The 15,188-nt window shown below is 38.4% G+C and overlaps 2 protein-coding genes across 2 annotated transcripts in view; both read right to left on the bottom strand.

Annotated features, from left to right (window-relative positions):
* Positions 1 to 4,516, bottom strand: part of HOXB3 (homeobox B3) — a 37,114-nt gene extending 32,598 nt beyond the window's left edge. Inside the window, exon 1 of the mRNA XM_032237721.1 lies at positions 4,255 to 4,516. The gene's annotated coding sequence lies outside the window, so the exon portion shown is untranslated. The remainder of the gene's footprint in view (positions 1 to 4,254) is intronic.
* Positions 4,517 to 6,835: 2,319 nt separating this feature from the next.
* On the bottom strand, positions 6,836 to 10,506 carry HOXB4 (homeobox B4). The gene is made up of 2 exons (XM_032237723.1): positions 10,043 to 10,506; positions 6,836 to 8,523 (listed from the first exon to the last, which is right to left on the bottom strand). The coding sequence occupies exons 1-2, from the start codon at positions 10,449 to 10,451 to the stop codon at positions 8,198 to 8,200; spliced, it is 735 nt and encodes a 244-aa protein (XP_032093614.1). The 5' UTR covers positions 10,452 to 10,506; the 3' UTR covers positions 6,836 to 8,197.
* Between the last annotated feature and the right edge of the window lie 4,682 nt (positions 10,507 to 15,188).

Below are 15,188 nucleotides of genomic sequence, written 5' to 3' on the forward strand. Positions count from 1 at the left end.
TTAGGCAGGACTTAATAAAAGATTGAGAAAACACTTTAGTCTTAAAATCTGTGTAACAAAAGGATTATGAAAAGCATGCGGTGTTCAGCCTTTCAGGATGGCTACCATCACTGGTTCTACTGAAGCAAATCTTATGCTGACAGTGGAAGAGGGGGAGTTGATTTTGAGTCATAAAAAGGCTTTTTTTTTTAGAATGCAATATTCTGGTTGAAAAAATATAGAAAACAATGGCTGGATCATGAAACCCTTGCCTATAGGTGTGGCTAAGATCTTAAAGTTCATTTGCATAGAAACATGTTAATCCAATAAGGTTTTGCCATATACATAAATATCCTTATTCAATATTATTAAATATTATTGTGGTTTCACTCAATCTTACATTCAAAAAATGTCAGTGATGTGGCCAGTTGTAATTCCTAATCCACCACTACTAATCTATCAATATATCAATTGTCTCTCATCCTAAAATATTTTGATGTGGGAAGTAAAACCCAAAGAAAAATCCAGTTTTGACTTGAGAAGTAACCATTTAAAAAAAAACTGCAGTAGGGATTTTAAAGAATGAAATTAACCTCAGTGTACAATATATAGAATTTTCAAGCATTCTGAGAAAGGAAGGAAGGGAGGGAAGGAGAGTTATTTATAAGAAATAAAAAAGAGCAAGGAAAAATCGAGAAAATATTCTATGATCTTTGTACAAAGAAGGAAGAAAAAATCCATCTGCTTCTCCCTCCTCCCTCCCTCCCTCCCTCCCTCTGTCTTTCTTTAAAAAAAAGAGCAACTTTGATTTTAAAAGACTTTCTGTCTTTTACAGTTCAAAGGAAAGGAAGCGTCTTTGCTTCACCCTGGAAGGTGCGAGAAACGAGAGGGTTTTTCTCTCTCTGGAGATAAAATGAACATTATATAGTGGGAAAGGCAGATTGATTTACGAATTTAAACACACTTGTTTTATTGGGGATCATAAATCTGTCAAGGGGGCTACTGATCAAACTGAGAATGTTCCCAAACCCCATACTCTGCCTAGCCTCAACAACTCGCTTCTTCGCTTCTTCATCTCTCCCTAAAAGGGACCTATGAAAGGAAGGAAGGAAGGGAGGGAGGGAGGGAAGGAGGGAGGGAGGGAGGAAGGAAGGAAGGAAGGAAGGAAGGAAGGAAGGAAGGAAGGAAGGAAGGAAGGAAGGAAGGAAGGAACCATGACATACATCTGAAGAAAGAGAAAACATATGCTTTGAGCTTGGTTTGAAGCTCAATATATATGCACACAGGTAGCAAGGTTGAGTGCAGACACCCACAAACTTTCTTCGTATTTCCCAACTTTGAAAACATCTTTGAATGTATTAAGCTATCATTCCCAAAGTAAATGGAGATAGTAATTTAATTTTAAAAAAATATGAAATCACTGGGGGAGGCTGAAATAAAACTACATGGCAGAAAGAGGAGAGAATGAGTCAGTATCCTTGGCCTGACCCCAAAAATTCCTGGCTCCAGACTGGTAGGCCCCAATTGCTGCATCTAGAAAGTTTTCTTTCTAGAACTATTAGCAAAGCACAGAGCAGGAGTCCAACACTTCTGGAGGATTCAAGGGCATATTTGTACACATTGTACACATCCACTAGCTAGTTTTCTTGGTGTGTCAAAGAGAAGAATAAGACGTGCCTGACAAACAAGAGCTTGTTTGTATGTCTGTGTGTGTGTGTGTGTGTGTGTGTGTGTGTGTGTGTGTGTGTTGTGAGAGAGAGAGGGTAGAGGACATATGTTCTCTCTTTCATTGATCAGTTTTCCTACATATTCTAGTTTGCCTCAATTGCCTATTCCCCCAGATGTCTTGGGCTATAGTTCCCATCACTTGTACTTTCAAAACATCTGGAAGGTGGCCTGAAGGTTTTTTATTTTTATTTTTATTTTTTATTTCTCTACTCAACAAAATGCATATAGCAAAACAAAAAAAAAACCTTTATTAACCACAACTTATCTAAAAGTTAGCTTTCCTTGTGAATGCCAACTTGGGGATATGGAGGAAGGTGGGAGCTTTATGGGTGATCTTTAAAGAACATTTTATGCAGCTCAAAGCAAGCAGCAATTTTGGTCTTGGTTTTGAGGTACCTAGATGGAACTGTGCAGACTGCAATTTGGTAGTTCCTTTCCTTTTACTTAGGTAGGTATAAATGGCCTTAAACCAGTTTAAAGCATTTTTGGAGTCTCAATTGGCAAAGATTAGTCTACAGCCTGCCTTGTGTTTTATGGCAAATCTTTCATGGATTTCCCTAGTTATTGCTCTCACTTGGCCTTGCAAGTTGAGAGGGATAAGATCATCCATTGATTTGATTTATTTAGACTCCTTTGAAAAATAAGTGCCTTTACTACTTTCCCTGCCTCCTATAGTTAGAGTATCAGAAACAACATAAAGATGTTACATTTCATGGGTGAATGTATGCTTGAATCCTTTACAAAATTTTGTAAAATCTCCAAACATTTACAAGCATTTTTGAATTGACATTCCACAATTTCATTAGAGAGAGAAAAAGGCATAAAAGAAAAGGAATAGAGAAAAATGGACATCAAATTGGGAAATAAAAACAAAAGATGGTAAGACTGCCATTCTAGTCTCCTGGCTATCTTCAGTAGTCAAGAAATATATTTATCAAAATCTGGACCACCAAAGCTTTTTCAGGCAGGAGGGAGAGACTGGGTTATTAAAACATTTGTGAGATATTGGAGATCATCTTTCTAAAAAATGATAAGGAAGACAGTGAGAGAAGGATAAAAACCTTCCCTCTATATTCTTGTCGGTGAATCTTAAGGGGGTTATGAAAGACATCTAGTCATCAAATGCTGTCTGTTGTTCTTGCAGGGAAGAAAAAAGTTAAAGAATCAACCCAACTGAGAAGCAAGGGAAAGCCATAGTATTTCTACTTCTACAACCATCACTGTGATTCTTATTTCCACATCTGATGATGACAAAGTAATATCCAGGTACTTTGGGACAGAGAAATTGTCTCTATTCATAATTAAATTCAAGTAGACCAAAGTAAGATAAGAGCACATTAAATTAATCTCCATCAATCAAACCAGCCTAACTTTTCAACTCCCATTCATTGTGAAGGCGAACTTTTCTTGGGATTCTGCCCTCATCAGCAAACCCTACCAAAAAAAAGCCCAGCTTCAGACAACATAATTCAGCTACAGGAAAAGTTAACAAGATCTACAAAAAGTAGAAGGAAATCTGGGGGTGGGAAAGGTGTTGGGTAATGGCTGTTTTTGCTGAGAGTTTTCAGGTTGGTCTCCAGATTTTGATTTAGCCTACCCCTGCTTCTATGTGATCCATGCTATATGGCACAATGTCCAGTCCTGAAAAGGTCAAGGGGTTTGGAGAGGTCATTCTGTAGTTGCAATACCAGGCTAATCATTCAGAAAATGTGTCCCTTGGATGAACTCAGCACTCACTCTGCAGCTCACCAGGGTCAAATTTTAACTGTGTTTGTTTAATATAAGCCTTCTCCATCTTGAAATGCACATGGATCAAAGATAGATAGATAGATAGATAGATAGATAGATAGATAGATAGATAGATAGATAGATAGATAGATGGATGGATGGATGATGGGTGGATAGATAGATAGGCAACAATCTATTGTTCATAACTCTTCCAACAAATGTTTAAAGCTCATATAAAACATACAAGACACATGCATTTCAGCAGCAATTTACTAGCTGTGCCTCCTTTTTCCAAATTGCAATTATGAAGTGTACTATCTTAAACCTGGAAAAAAAATTCTAGAAAGCACAAAATTTATAGAGAAATAGAAATAGGGAGCTTCTTAATTCTGATGCCTACTTATTGTCAGTTCTACCAAAAAAACTGATAACTTTCATACAAGAAAACTGTATTAAAACAAAATAAACCTTGCACAGAAAACAAAATTCTAGAAATCTCACATAATCAGGAAACAAATTAAATTAACTGTTTTTTCTCTTTGTTCTTTTGATGAAAAAAAATTCTGCCTTCATCCAGAACTGCAAATTCTATGAAAACACTTACAGAAAAGACCATAGTACTTCGAGGTCATTGCTTTGGAATGAACAAGTCGACATAGAATCTAGCTTCTTCGCTTTACGGGACACAATTTTAAGAGAAGACATTTGACATTGTCCCTGCCAACTTTCATTCTTAAAACCCAAGCAATATGCAGTTTCAAAACAACAACCCATGCTTTAAAATAATTCTATATATATATATTATTTTACATATATTACCTTTTTAGCTTCATAGGATTTTTTTCCAGATGTTTATAGCTGATCGTATTCATATTTGAAGTCAAGTCTTCCATTAAAATAAAAAAGTGTTCAATTTTTAATGTATATTTCAGAGAATATTATCTCCTGGAAGATATCTTAAAAGATTCAAGGCTCCCGGGTGCTCTCTTTTTTTCCCAACAGAAGGTCTGTAGAGGTTTGCTGTTGAATAACAATAGGAAAAGGATAAGTATTTGAAGAAAAGAAATGATTAATGATTTTTCCCGCATAATTCTCACATTTTTCTCAGCTCCTGTCTGCTTTCGAAGCCTGTGAACTTTTGGAAGCTATAGAAATCCCCACCCTAAAATCTATTCACACTCTCCAGCTTTGATTTGATTCTATAGGAGCTGCATTCTTACCAGTATATGCTTTAAAGTTTTGTTTGGGGAACGTAGAAGGGAGAAGGACTTGTGTTAGCCCTAAACATTGAAGAGAAACCCTCCAGCATCACAGGAATCAAGAGAAATTAAAACAATGTGATCTAGCTACCACCAGTCCTGGGGAGTCAAGGGTGGGGTAGTGGGGGGTGGTAATTAAGCTTACAAAAAATTTGCTCCACTTCAGTATGGCAATAATATGATATCAGTATAGAATACAATTATAATTTTCTTTTGAGCCTTCCTTAAGCCTGTCACCAACAGATGTGTTCAAATATTCCAAAAACAATAAAAATGTACCAATACTTGAACTGACATTTTCCTCAAGTATTAATCCATAAGAAATATGAGGTGGGGGAATTAATTAGATGTGTTGTTATAAAAATATATATTTTCTGTAAGTGCACGGTACATGTGCTTCCCTCTGTTGGTGCATATATGACGGTCCCAAGACATCTTGCAGACACCATATTTACTTATAAGTTAGTCCCATTAATTTCCATAACAAAGGATCTGTTGCAGGTTTATATATATATATATATATATATATATATATATATATATATATATATATATATATATATATATATATATATATATATATATATATATAATTTAGAAACTCTCCATCTCACACACAGAGTCATCCTGGGTGGTGTACATGATTCACAGCATCATAGCTGTTTTTTAGTTGTAGTTCTATTAAAAAGCAGTGGGTTAACTGGACAGTGCACAGTGTTTAGCAATCTCAAATATCTTAGTAAAGGATTAATTGAGGGTATGGCTTGACCCATTCTTAATTTGATTTAAAGTACTCTCACCAAAATCAATAAGACTTAGGTTTGCAATTATTAACTTAGCTATCATAGAATTAAATGACTTTAAATATAACTAGATTCTCATGAGGTCAGAAATTTTTGCTTCAACTTTGATATGATATGTATTTATTTGTCTATCTGTCACATGAAGGGTGGGCAATACAATTATAGTAGATCCTGTGAAACTAATGGGATCTGCTTGTTAGGAGTTGTTTAAGTCTCATCGGTTTCAGTTGGTCTGCTCTAAGCATGACCAAGTTTGGATCCAACCTATTAAAATTAAATTAAAAATAGACATGTGGACTGTGAATAAATCCTACTGAGATGCATGTTTTGATAATACAATAAAACAGTAAAATAACACTCAGTTTGAATAATGGATAAAAAATATATATCCTAAAGGAAGGTTATAGAATAGTTAACTCTCCCATGGAAATTACTTTCTCTGAGGCATTTCTCAGGGTAGAAAGCAAGTGGAATTTCTCTTGCACAAACTCCATTAAAACGAATGTGACCTTCATTTTTACAGGTCTTCTGGTAGAGAACTTCTGGATGAATTCTACCTACATGATCAAATAAATTAGGACCTACATTAATGGTATAATTCCTCCCTCCCTCCCTCCCTCCCTCTTTTTTTCTTTACACTAGCTTGTATCACCATACATATCCACCCACATAAACACAGACACTCACACAGAGTTTGTAACTTGGAAGTGGAATGCTATTTCATCCTAAACAGTATTTTCGATACTTTATATGGGAAAGAAAATGAAAATTAATACAAGAGCTATGGAGCACAAAAGAAGTCATTTGTCTTCTTGATTATCTATTTGCTTGTCAGAGTTTGAGCTATTGCAGTGGCTGGCTCCTTTGTAATATAAAAAATACACAGAAAAACCTGCAAACACCAAGAAACATCTGTGCAAAAATTATGATCATAAAATGCAGTAAATACCTTAAAGAAGGTAGCTTTTTTACAAAAAAAGAGGGGGAAGGGATAAACTTCATGGCGAATGTAAGTCTGCCCTCTTAGTATCAGTTATCAGGTAGAAATCTAATGCTATGGTATTTTTTGAACCAGTTTAAAAAGCAAAATGTAATCACCCTGATGCATACTTACAAAATAAATCATTCTTTCTAAGCCTGAGCTGTAGTAAAGGAAAGTATAGTCTATGGTCAAGCATTTTTCATTTGCCAGAGAAGTTTAGGTTTAAAAATTGACAGTTAAAACCTGCTACAACCTAAAAGTGGTGGGATTACATGGAGAGGGGAGGTGAACGATCACAACAAAGGGAGCCTGTCAGCATTCTAGCTGCTATTAACAGATTCTTAAAACACAGAGAGTCATGTTCACAATAAAATGTTTTATTTTGTGGTATTCTATATACATGTTTGCATGGATATCACACAAAATAGCAAGAAGTAATTATACAAAAGCAAAAGAGGGAGGCGTCTTCTCTCCCTCCTCAGAGTTCTCTGGCATCACCTCATTTTGGAATGTCTTAGAGGGAAAGGAAAGGAAGAAAGGATTTGTGCCTGTGAAAAAAGGATGCAGGGAAGGTACAGAGGTCATATATATATATCTTCCCTTCACCCCCTAACTTCCCAGGGGAATTCCCTGAAGTCCCATTTTATGCATACATTATTTGGTCCAAAATAGGGTATAAACACACCAGAGGGGCGCTCTTATGTATAAGGGCCCCCCTTCCCATTTTAATGGCTACTGGAACACAGATGGCCTTATAATCAACTTTATGGACTGAAATGCACAGCACTCTTGGCTTCCCATGTTTCCCATGTTATGTAATTAACCCAAAGAAGCCCCCATTTTAATGGCTTTATTATTTCAAGACCCCGTCCCCATTTTTTGTTGCTCTTCTCATTTTGTTTGTTCCTTTTGGGCCCTTTCCTTACCATATTCACCAGCCAATTACATCCTTAGAAGGTTTTGGGAAATGTCACTCTCATATCCTCTACCCCCCTCCCCGTCCCCAATTCTAATCATCCGTCCATCCATAACTGCATTAAAACATCTTTTGGTAGTCCTGATCAGCCCATGGATGGGTTGTGTGGTAGGTGAGGATGGATAATGGGGGGGGGGGAGCAGAGGGTGCAATAAGGATGGGATGCGAAAGAAGAGACAGAAGGAAAGGAAGATGAAGAGGGAGAGAGTCCAGTCCTCCTTAGGTGAAACCAAGCCTCATTTATTAAAGATGACTCTGGCTGTCGAGCTAATGGCTGGCATAAGGTCCTTCGTTTGTACGGGAGAGTAAACATGACAAATGGGTCCGAGTTTGGCTTGATTAAGGATGAAGAAGGAATCCATCTTAGCCAAATCTGGAAACCCCTACCTCCTATACAGTAGAACAGAGAAACTACCCCCAAACACAACCCGGCCAGTGAGAAACCACCCCCCCATTCCTTTGTTTCCTCTTCCTCATATAAATAGTGATCCCACCCACCTCCCTCCCTATCCTCAATGGCCCCCATCTTTCTTCTTAGGGAACAGTAAAGCCACAAAGCGACCTTCCGTTCCATAATCACTTCTTAGCACACACATTCATATACACCCCGCCCCCACAGCGCGCGCGCGCGCACACACACACACACACACACACACACACACACACACGAACGTGCACGCAGAAGTGTGTTCACACACCCCCATACACACACATACACACTCTCAGGTTGCACTCAAGGACGTTATAGATTGGGGGTGGGTTTCGGGGTTGGCCCATTGGTTCGGTCCTGAGGCCCGCCTGCTCCGCCTGGCACTGGCAGGTTGGCAGCAGAATTTGATCGGATCTTAGTATTGGGTAATTTGTGGTCTTTTTTCCATTTCATCCTCCGGTTTTGAAACCATATCTTGATCTGACGCTCGGACAGGCAAAGGGAATGAGCGATTTCCACCCTTCGCCTCCGGGTGAGGTAGCGATTGTAGTGAAATTCTTTCTCCAGCTCCAGCACTTGCTGCCGCGTGTAGGCTGTCCTGGAGCGCTTGGGCTCCCCTCCGGTGTAGTTGGGGTTGACTGGAAGAAGAGGCACAAAAGAAGCGGGGAGGAGGGAGGAGAAAAGAACAAGGGCGGAATGGGGGAGTGTGAAGGTTACTCTTCTGCCTCTTTAAAACAAAGCAAGAACGGTCTTCACTGGCCTCAGTCTTTTGCAAGTGATAGTCAAGCAGACCACAAAAACAAATCGCAAACCACAGGTCCCCCGCCCCAAATCTGCTCAAGATTTTGATTCCTTCCTTCCTTCCTTCCTTCCTTCCTTCCTTCTTTCTTTCGGAGCCATTCTGACATATCTAGGATGATATTCCAGACTCATATTTCTATCGGCCCACCAAACATATCCCATTGCATTTAGTACAGTTTACTTTTGAATAAATCCACCCAGGATAGGATTGCAGAAATACATCCGTGTGTGGGGGTGGGTGCAGAGAATGGATCACAGTGTTTTAAAAATGAAACAGGCTTAATAGGAAAATTTGAAGTAGAATATCTGTTCCATCATCATCATAATCATCTTCCTGAAGTTCAATGCCTTTAATAAGGACTCGAACTTTCCATCTTTCTACAGCCTTGCACAGCCTTAAAATTTATATATCCTGCATTAAAAAAACTTCATTCCCACCCTAAAGGAGGGTAGCTGAGTTCTTCAAAGCAGTTAAACAACAAGGCTTTAAAGTTAATCTATAATAAATCCATTAACTTACTATTGTTAGAGTGTTGGTATCACTGCTGAGAAAGAGTGGCAGCAAACTCTCTTCTTTAAATTATGGATAGCAGGCCACTTTTAAATTTATCAGCAATTATAAGCAGAAATCAGAGAAAGAGGCCCCTATTTACATGAGTTGACTATCTCATAACGAATCCATTAATGATAGGAGTGAAATGTAGAGTGCAGTTAAATCTCGTCTTATTGGACTGATAACCAGCATAAGTACCTCCAAAACACTCACAGTGAACAGACATCAATAAGCTCAGAGGCAGCAATTTAAGTGCCCCAGAGCAAAGTAATATTCATCCACGTGTACCGAAAAGTTAAGTGTGCACCCCAAAGTTCTATAAAGTTTCTGCTGGCATGTAACACACTCTTTCATATTAAATCGTCTTTTCTCTAATTCCACTATATAGCCACCTTCAATGCTATGAAAACAGGTTGCGAAAAACCGTCAAGAGAGTGGCTTTTCAAGAGAGGGATTCAAAAAAGAAACATACAAATTGAGCTTTTAAAAATCCCACACATCAATTTTTTTTCCAGTGGAAAGGAAAGAAGGAAAGGAAAAAGGATTGGAAAGGAAGGGAAAGAAAAGGAAGAAAGAGATTCTGGAAAAGGATGTTAACAGGGACTTCAAAGGCAGTTGGCCAAGAAGAGCAATAAAAATTTATGGAGGATGTAATTATAGCGCTCTGCAAACAGGGAGACCATAAATCTCCAAGGGGAATGGTTCTTTTACAACGGGGCAATAAGCCTTTTTTCCCTCTCTTCCCAACGAGACTTTGAGGTGCAGGTTAGTATAAAGCGAACAGCTCTTTAAGGTTCACTTACCCGTGCTAACATGAACCTTCTTCATCCAAGGATAAACTACCGGCTCTTTGCCAGGGCTTTGGTTCAGAGAGTTTTGGCTACAGGAAGGCGGTGGGCTTGGCGTGATGGATTCGCAAGTATGATTTGGTTCGGAGAGATGGTTCTGAAGTCCAGCCGGAGCATGTTGGCTCCTGGGGGAGAGGACCGGTGGCTGGTGCCCAGAGCCCTGACATGGAGGATAGGATGGTTGGTTACAGGCGGACCGCGCTGGGTACAACGCCTCGTGTTGGAAAGAGTTCTCCTGTCGCCTCTGGCCGCTGAAATATTCCGGAGTATGACTGGGAAGGTAATCGTGCTGGGAATATTCTTCGCATGGTGGGAATTTGGGGTCCACATAGTTGGAGTTGATCAAGAAAGAACTCATGGCCATTAATTTTGGAATTGCAAGAGCGCGCGCGCGCCGGCACGCACACTCTCGCTCACTCACACACACACACACACCCCAAAAATATACTAAAATTTATTCCTATTTCTTCGCCCCCCCTCCCCTTCCCCCTTCGCCCTTCCTTCCCCTCCCCTTTCGTTTTCCTGTTTCGCAGAGCCCTCCTACTTTTGCCGTCAACTGAACAAAGTTAGCTGTCCATGTGACCCCATGAACCAATAGAGGGGTAGCCTGGGATTCCCGGATAAGGAAATAATCTAGAAGGAAGAAAGGGGTGGGGGCGCATTTTTAGCCTTTCCGTTACCACCTCGCATTCAACTTGAAAGCAAGTTGCTTTGAAGTCAGTTGGATTTATTTTATCTGTAAAATATATTCGGGATATAAATAAGATTCTGCATTGCGGTTACGAATAATAGGTATTCTGCATTCCTTTTGATATTTTAAAAACGATAGTAATATTTTAATTTCACACACACCAAAATCGGATATTCCATAATTTCTCCAAAATCAGGAATACACAAAATCCTAAATTCCCATTCCTGTCCGACTTGTCCGCGGATATTTTGTCAAAACTCAATACATCCAAAGTCTCTTCGTAGCGAATATCTAAGATCAATTTTAAAAATCAAATAAAGAAGTTTGCTGAGACCAAATATGAAACGTGTGGAAAAAGCGGGTCTATGGGTTTGTAGGGTATTCATTTTCTTGCCTCTACTTAAATTTTGTGAGCGAGTCAAACCATTGGCAAAGATAGATAGAGGTTATTTGGGATCGATAGAAACATCATTAACCAATTCGAGTTACCCATCCTTTAAATAACAGCAAGCTTCTGGTTCTTTTTCCCATGTTTACAAGATAAAAATCGTATAAACCTTAAGCATAAGAGAATTGGGACTAATTTCATCAGATAATGAGGGGCATTAACCGAAGAAATCAGCTTTTTAAAAAGAATAGAAAGAGGTTACAGGTTTTCTATACACAACACACATGCACGCACATACGCATATGCTTATGTGTGTACTGACAAACATACCCCAAACCCACATATATCCTGAGTGTTCCTTTTTATTATACCTCATTGCCCCACCTTCCTTTTGTAAACTCCACGGGGCAGGGAGTTTCTTTCTACTACGATCTCTTTCTACTACGATTTCTTTCCCAATTAGCTTTCAATCCAATAGAAGAAAAATTAAAATCTTTAGAAGATAATAAAAAGTGGGGGGAAGCACCTGTGATAGGTGCTATTTATATAATTATATAAATTTAAATTATAAATTTATAATTTAAATGTATAAATGTGTATATATGTATACACATGTTTGTATGTAAAACCTCACAGAAGAAGGTGCACCAATGGCTACAAACACAAAAAAGGAAAAATCTTCTTAAGAAACAAATGTCTTTAAGGATTTATTCTCCTTTCTTTCTCTCCTTCTTCTTTCTTTAAAGCTGGACTCCGCTCCGTAGGGTTTGTGTCAACTACATATTCCCCTAGATGCGAATTTGTGAGACAGCTTCTTTTACACAAATTCGGATCTACAGGGTACATACAGAAGACAGAGAGACCTTCTCCTTTGCCAAAAAGGGAGAAAAAATGTTAGTTTTCAGCCAAAAGTGGTTGGCATTCTGAAAAACATGGTCCTGTTCTAAAAGAAACTATGGAATTGTGTGCATTTGTAAAATAGTGCAAATTGGCCCGAATCTGTAGTAGAATCCATTACAGTTTCATACATCACAAAAGGGCATGCATCTTTAGAAACATAATCTGAAATTCAGGGGTTAAAAGAGGATTAAAAAAGAACATTAATTAGAAAGAAATTCATTCTGAATCTAATTCAACAAGATTTATTCTTTCATTAGAAAATCACTCCTTTGCATGACTTTGTGGTAGTAAAGAATAACTTCCAGAGATTGCAAAGATTTTTTAAGCATCTAGATAACTAATTTGCATAAAATTACAAGTGGAGAAGAAAAGACAGGGAAATCTGGAAACAAATTTAGAGGTAGACGGGGAAGTAGGGCGTGGTTCTTTTTTCTTCGCATTTCCTTTGAATCCCAGAAAAATGAAGAAGAGAAAAGATCAAAGAAATGTAATTGCAGTCCTCCCACCAAAATAGGGATATAAAACAATAAAGTAAGTATCCTGGGTAAACCATTCATCTTCTGTAGGTAGGAAAGAGAAGAAAGCTGTAGGCAAAGAGATGAAATAACTCCAGTATTGTTTTAGGATGTGTTACTAATTATCCCTAAGCCTTAATTCAGTGTTCTCTACTCCTAAATAGGTCATAGGATTTTTACTGTTACTGCAGAAGATTTTCTGATAATCAGACTTATTTATCAGAAGAACAATTTATTCATCTTCTTCTGAGTTTAGGATTGTACTACTGGAGCCTGAAGTGTGCTCCTCTGGATAAAATTATCAGTATATGTAGATGAATTCTGACATAGACAGACAGACAGACGAGTAGGTAGGTAGGTAGAATATGTAGTATTTGTATGTTGGCCTTCTCCGGATATATTCTTTATCAGCAGAACATGTAAACACAACATTCAATCCTACTCACATGCGTTTAGAAATAATTTTCACTGACTAATCCATTTTTTTCTCACCTAAACTGTGTAGGATGTGTTGCATTTTGAAAAGAAAACTATTCACTTCAGGAATAAATACGGTATTAATTTCAGGCAAAACAAAACATTTGAAAGGAAATGTGACTAAACTTATTACCATTATTTTCCATTTTCCCTCCCTCCCAACTTCCTACCAAATAATATCCCTCCACCCTCCTAACCAAAAAACTCATCTGAGTTCTTGTTTCCTTTTTCCCATAATTAATTTTCCAAAAATATTTTAATTATTAAATATAAATAAGAATATTTAAATATTTTAAATCCACTTTCAACCGAACTTTCTTTTAACTATATCCAAATTGACTATCTACATCCAAAATGGAGTGTCAACATATCATTTTCTCTTTATAGTGGGGAACATACCTTTCCAAGCATACAAATCTCATTGGCAGAAGAACATTAAAGGGCATTCAGAACTAAGCTACAAATCTTCAGTTAAAAAAAATCAAAGCTAATTTAATAAGAATAGAGATCAATGAGTGTAAGCTTTTTTTCAATTCTTGTGATCAAAGTTGAAAAGAAATTCCTGCTCTCTTCAAGAAAGTTTACCAAATATGCACACTAGTTACATCTTTCAGACACCAACTCTTGTTTTTCTTCTGATCTGGATCTTTTCCATTTTTCCCCTGCCTGTTTTTGTGAGGGGGACATTATATGTACATTCTAGCCGGGCTTCCTTTAAGGTACAGGCTTTCCCGGAAACGAAAAATGAGGATAATTCTGTCTTTTAAAACAAACAAAACCAAAAACAGAAATGTCCTTACAAGTTTTAAAAATTCCTTGTACAAACAGACAAATGGGGGGAGGGGGTTATCCCAGTGTCACCAGCACCCCTAGCGTTTAGCAGAAATGTTCACACTTTGCTCTTCCAAAGCACACATACCCCGAAATAATTAAAAAACACGTCCCGTCTCCCCCCCATTCGCAATTCCTCCCCACCCCCTAACCTTCTGCGCTTAATTGAGTGGTGGAGAGGAAGCATTTTCGATTGCTCTAATAAAAGTGACTTAACTTTTCGGAAGTTTGGAAAGAGAGATTTAGTCAAGCGACTTCTGCATTTCAAAAGGAAAAGTTAATGAGGCTAAAAAAAACAAAACCCAAACTCATCGCAAACGTTTATTGCAAAATGCAATAAAATTAAATAGATGGGAGAGAATGGTTGGCAAGGGTTGCTTACAAAGGGGGCTCACTTTTCGGGATCCTGTGAGAAAAGGTATTCCAAGGGAAGTCTCTCTCATCAACATATAGAGAAAGCACCTGCCAAAACATTGCATCTTAAGACCTTGGTACATAATGTCACTCTAATATACAACGTTTGTGTCCTTTTCCATTTTCAGAGGGGTGGGGATGGGGGGGTTGCACAAATATCGTCACAATGCTTATGGCTGTTTTCTTTCGGACTAAAACTAGGTTGACTTTCGAGGAGAGTCGATTGATAGCACCCTTTGCCAGCATGAATCCAAAGAGCTTCAGGAACTATCCCTAAGCGCCTTCACCCCAAATTCCGGTTTCATAGTCCTTAAAAGTTCCGTAAATATTCTCAAAGTCACTCCCCGCGTTCCCTTTTCCCACAGTTAAAAAGATCCGTGCGCTCGCCGCCAGCTAGGATACAAAATGCACCCGATTATCCCAACCACTTCAACCGCAATTCGCCCCCCCCCCGTGCCATGCAACCCTAATACCAACCAGAAAAGTAGATCCTTCGCTTATATCTTCCCCTCCTTCATCTCAGATAGTATTTTCTCCGAAAGTCTTTCTTTTCTTCTCTCTCTCTCTCTCTCTCTTTCTTTTTTTCTTTCTTTCTTTCAGCTTTTAAAGCTTACAGAATATTTGGCTACTAGCTTTCAAGCAGCCTTAGGCCTAACTGAGCCTTTTCGATTCGGATACCGGCAAGTTTTCGTATTAATCTCCATAGTTTGTCAGTCTTTGTTAAACAGCTAGGCGTGTCCCGAGCGCCTCCAACATTTTAATATTTGTTAGACGCGCTGACCTGAGTTTCACCCCACTCCCGGGCTCTCCCCCTTGCATTTCTATAATACACTTGCATAGTTCTCTTGGTCATATTGAATTTTACTCAGGTCATTACTTTGTACG

This window comes from Thamnophis elegans, chromosome Z (genome assembly GCF_009769535.1).
Source record: "Thamnophis elegans isolate rThaEle1 chromosome Z, rThaEle1.pri, whole genome shotgun sequence".
Lineage (NCBI taxonomy): Eukaryota > Metazoa > Chordata > Lepidosauria > Squamata > Colubridae > Thamnophis > Thamnophis elegans.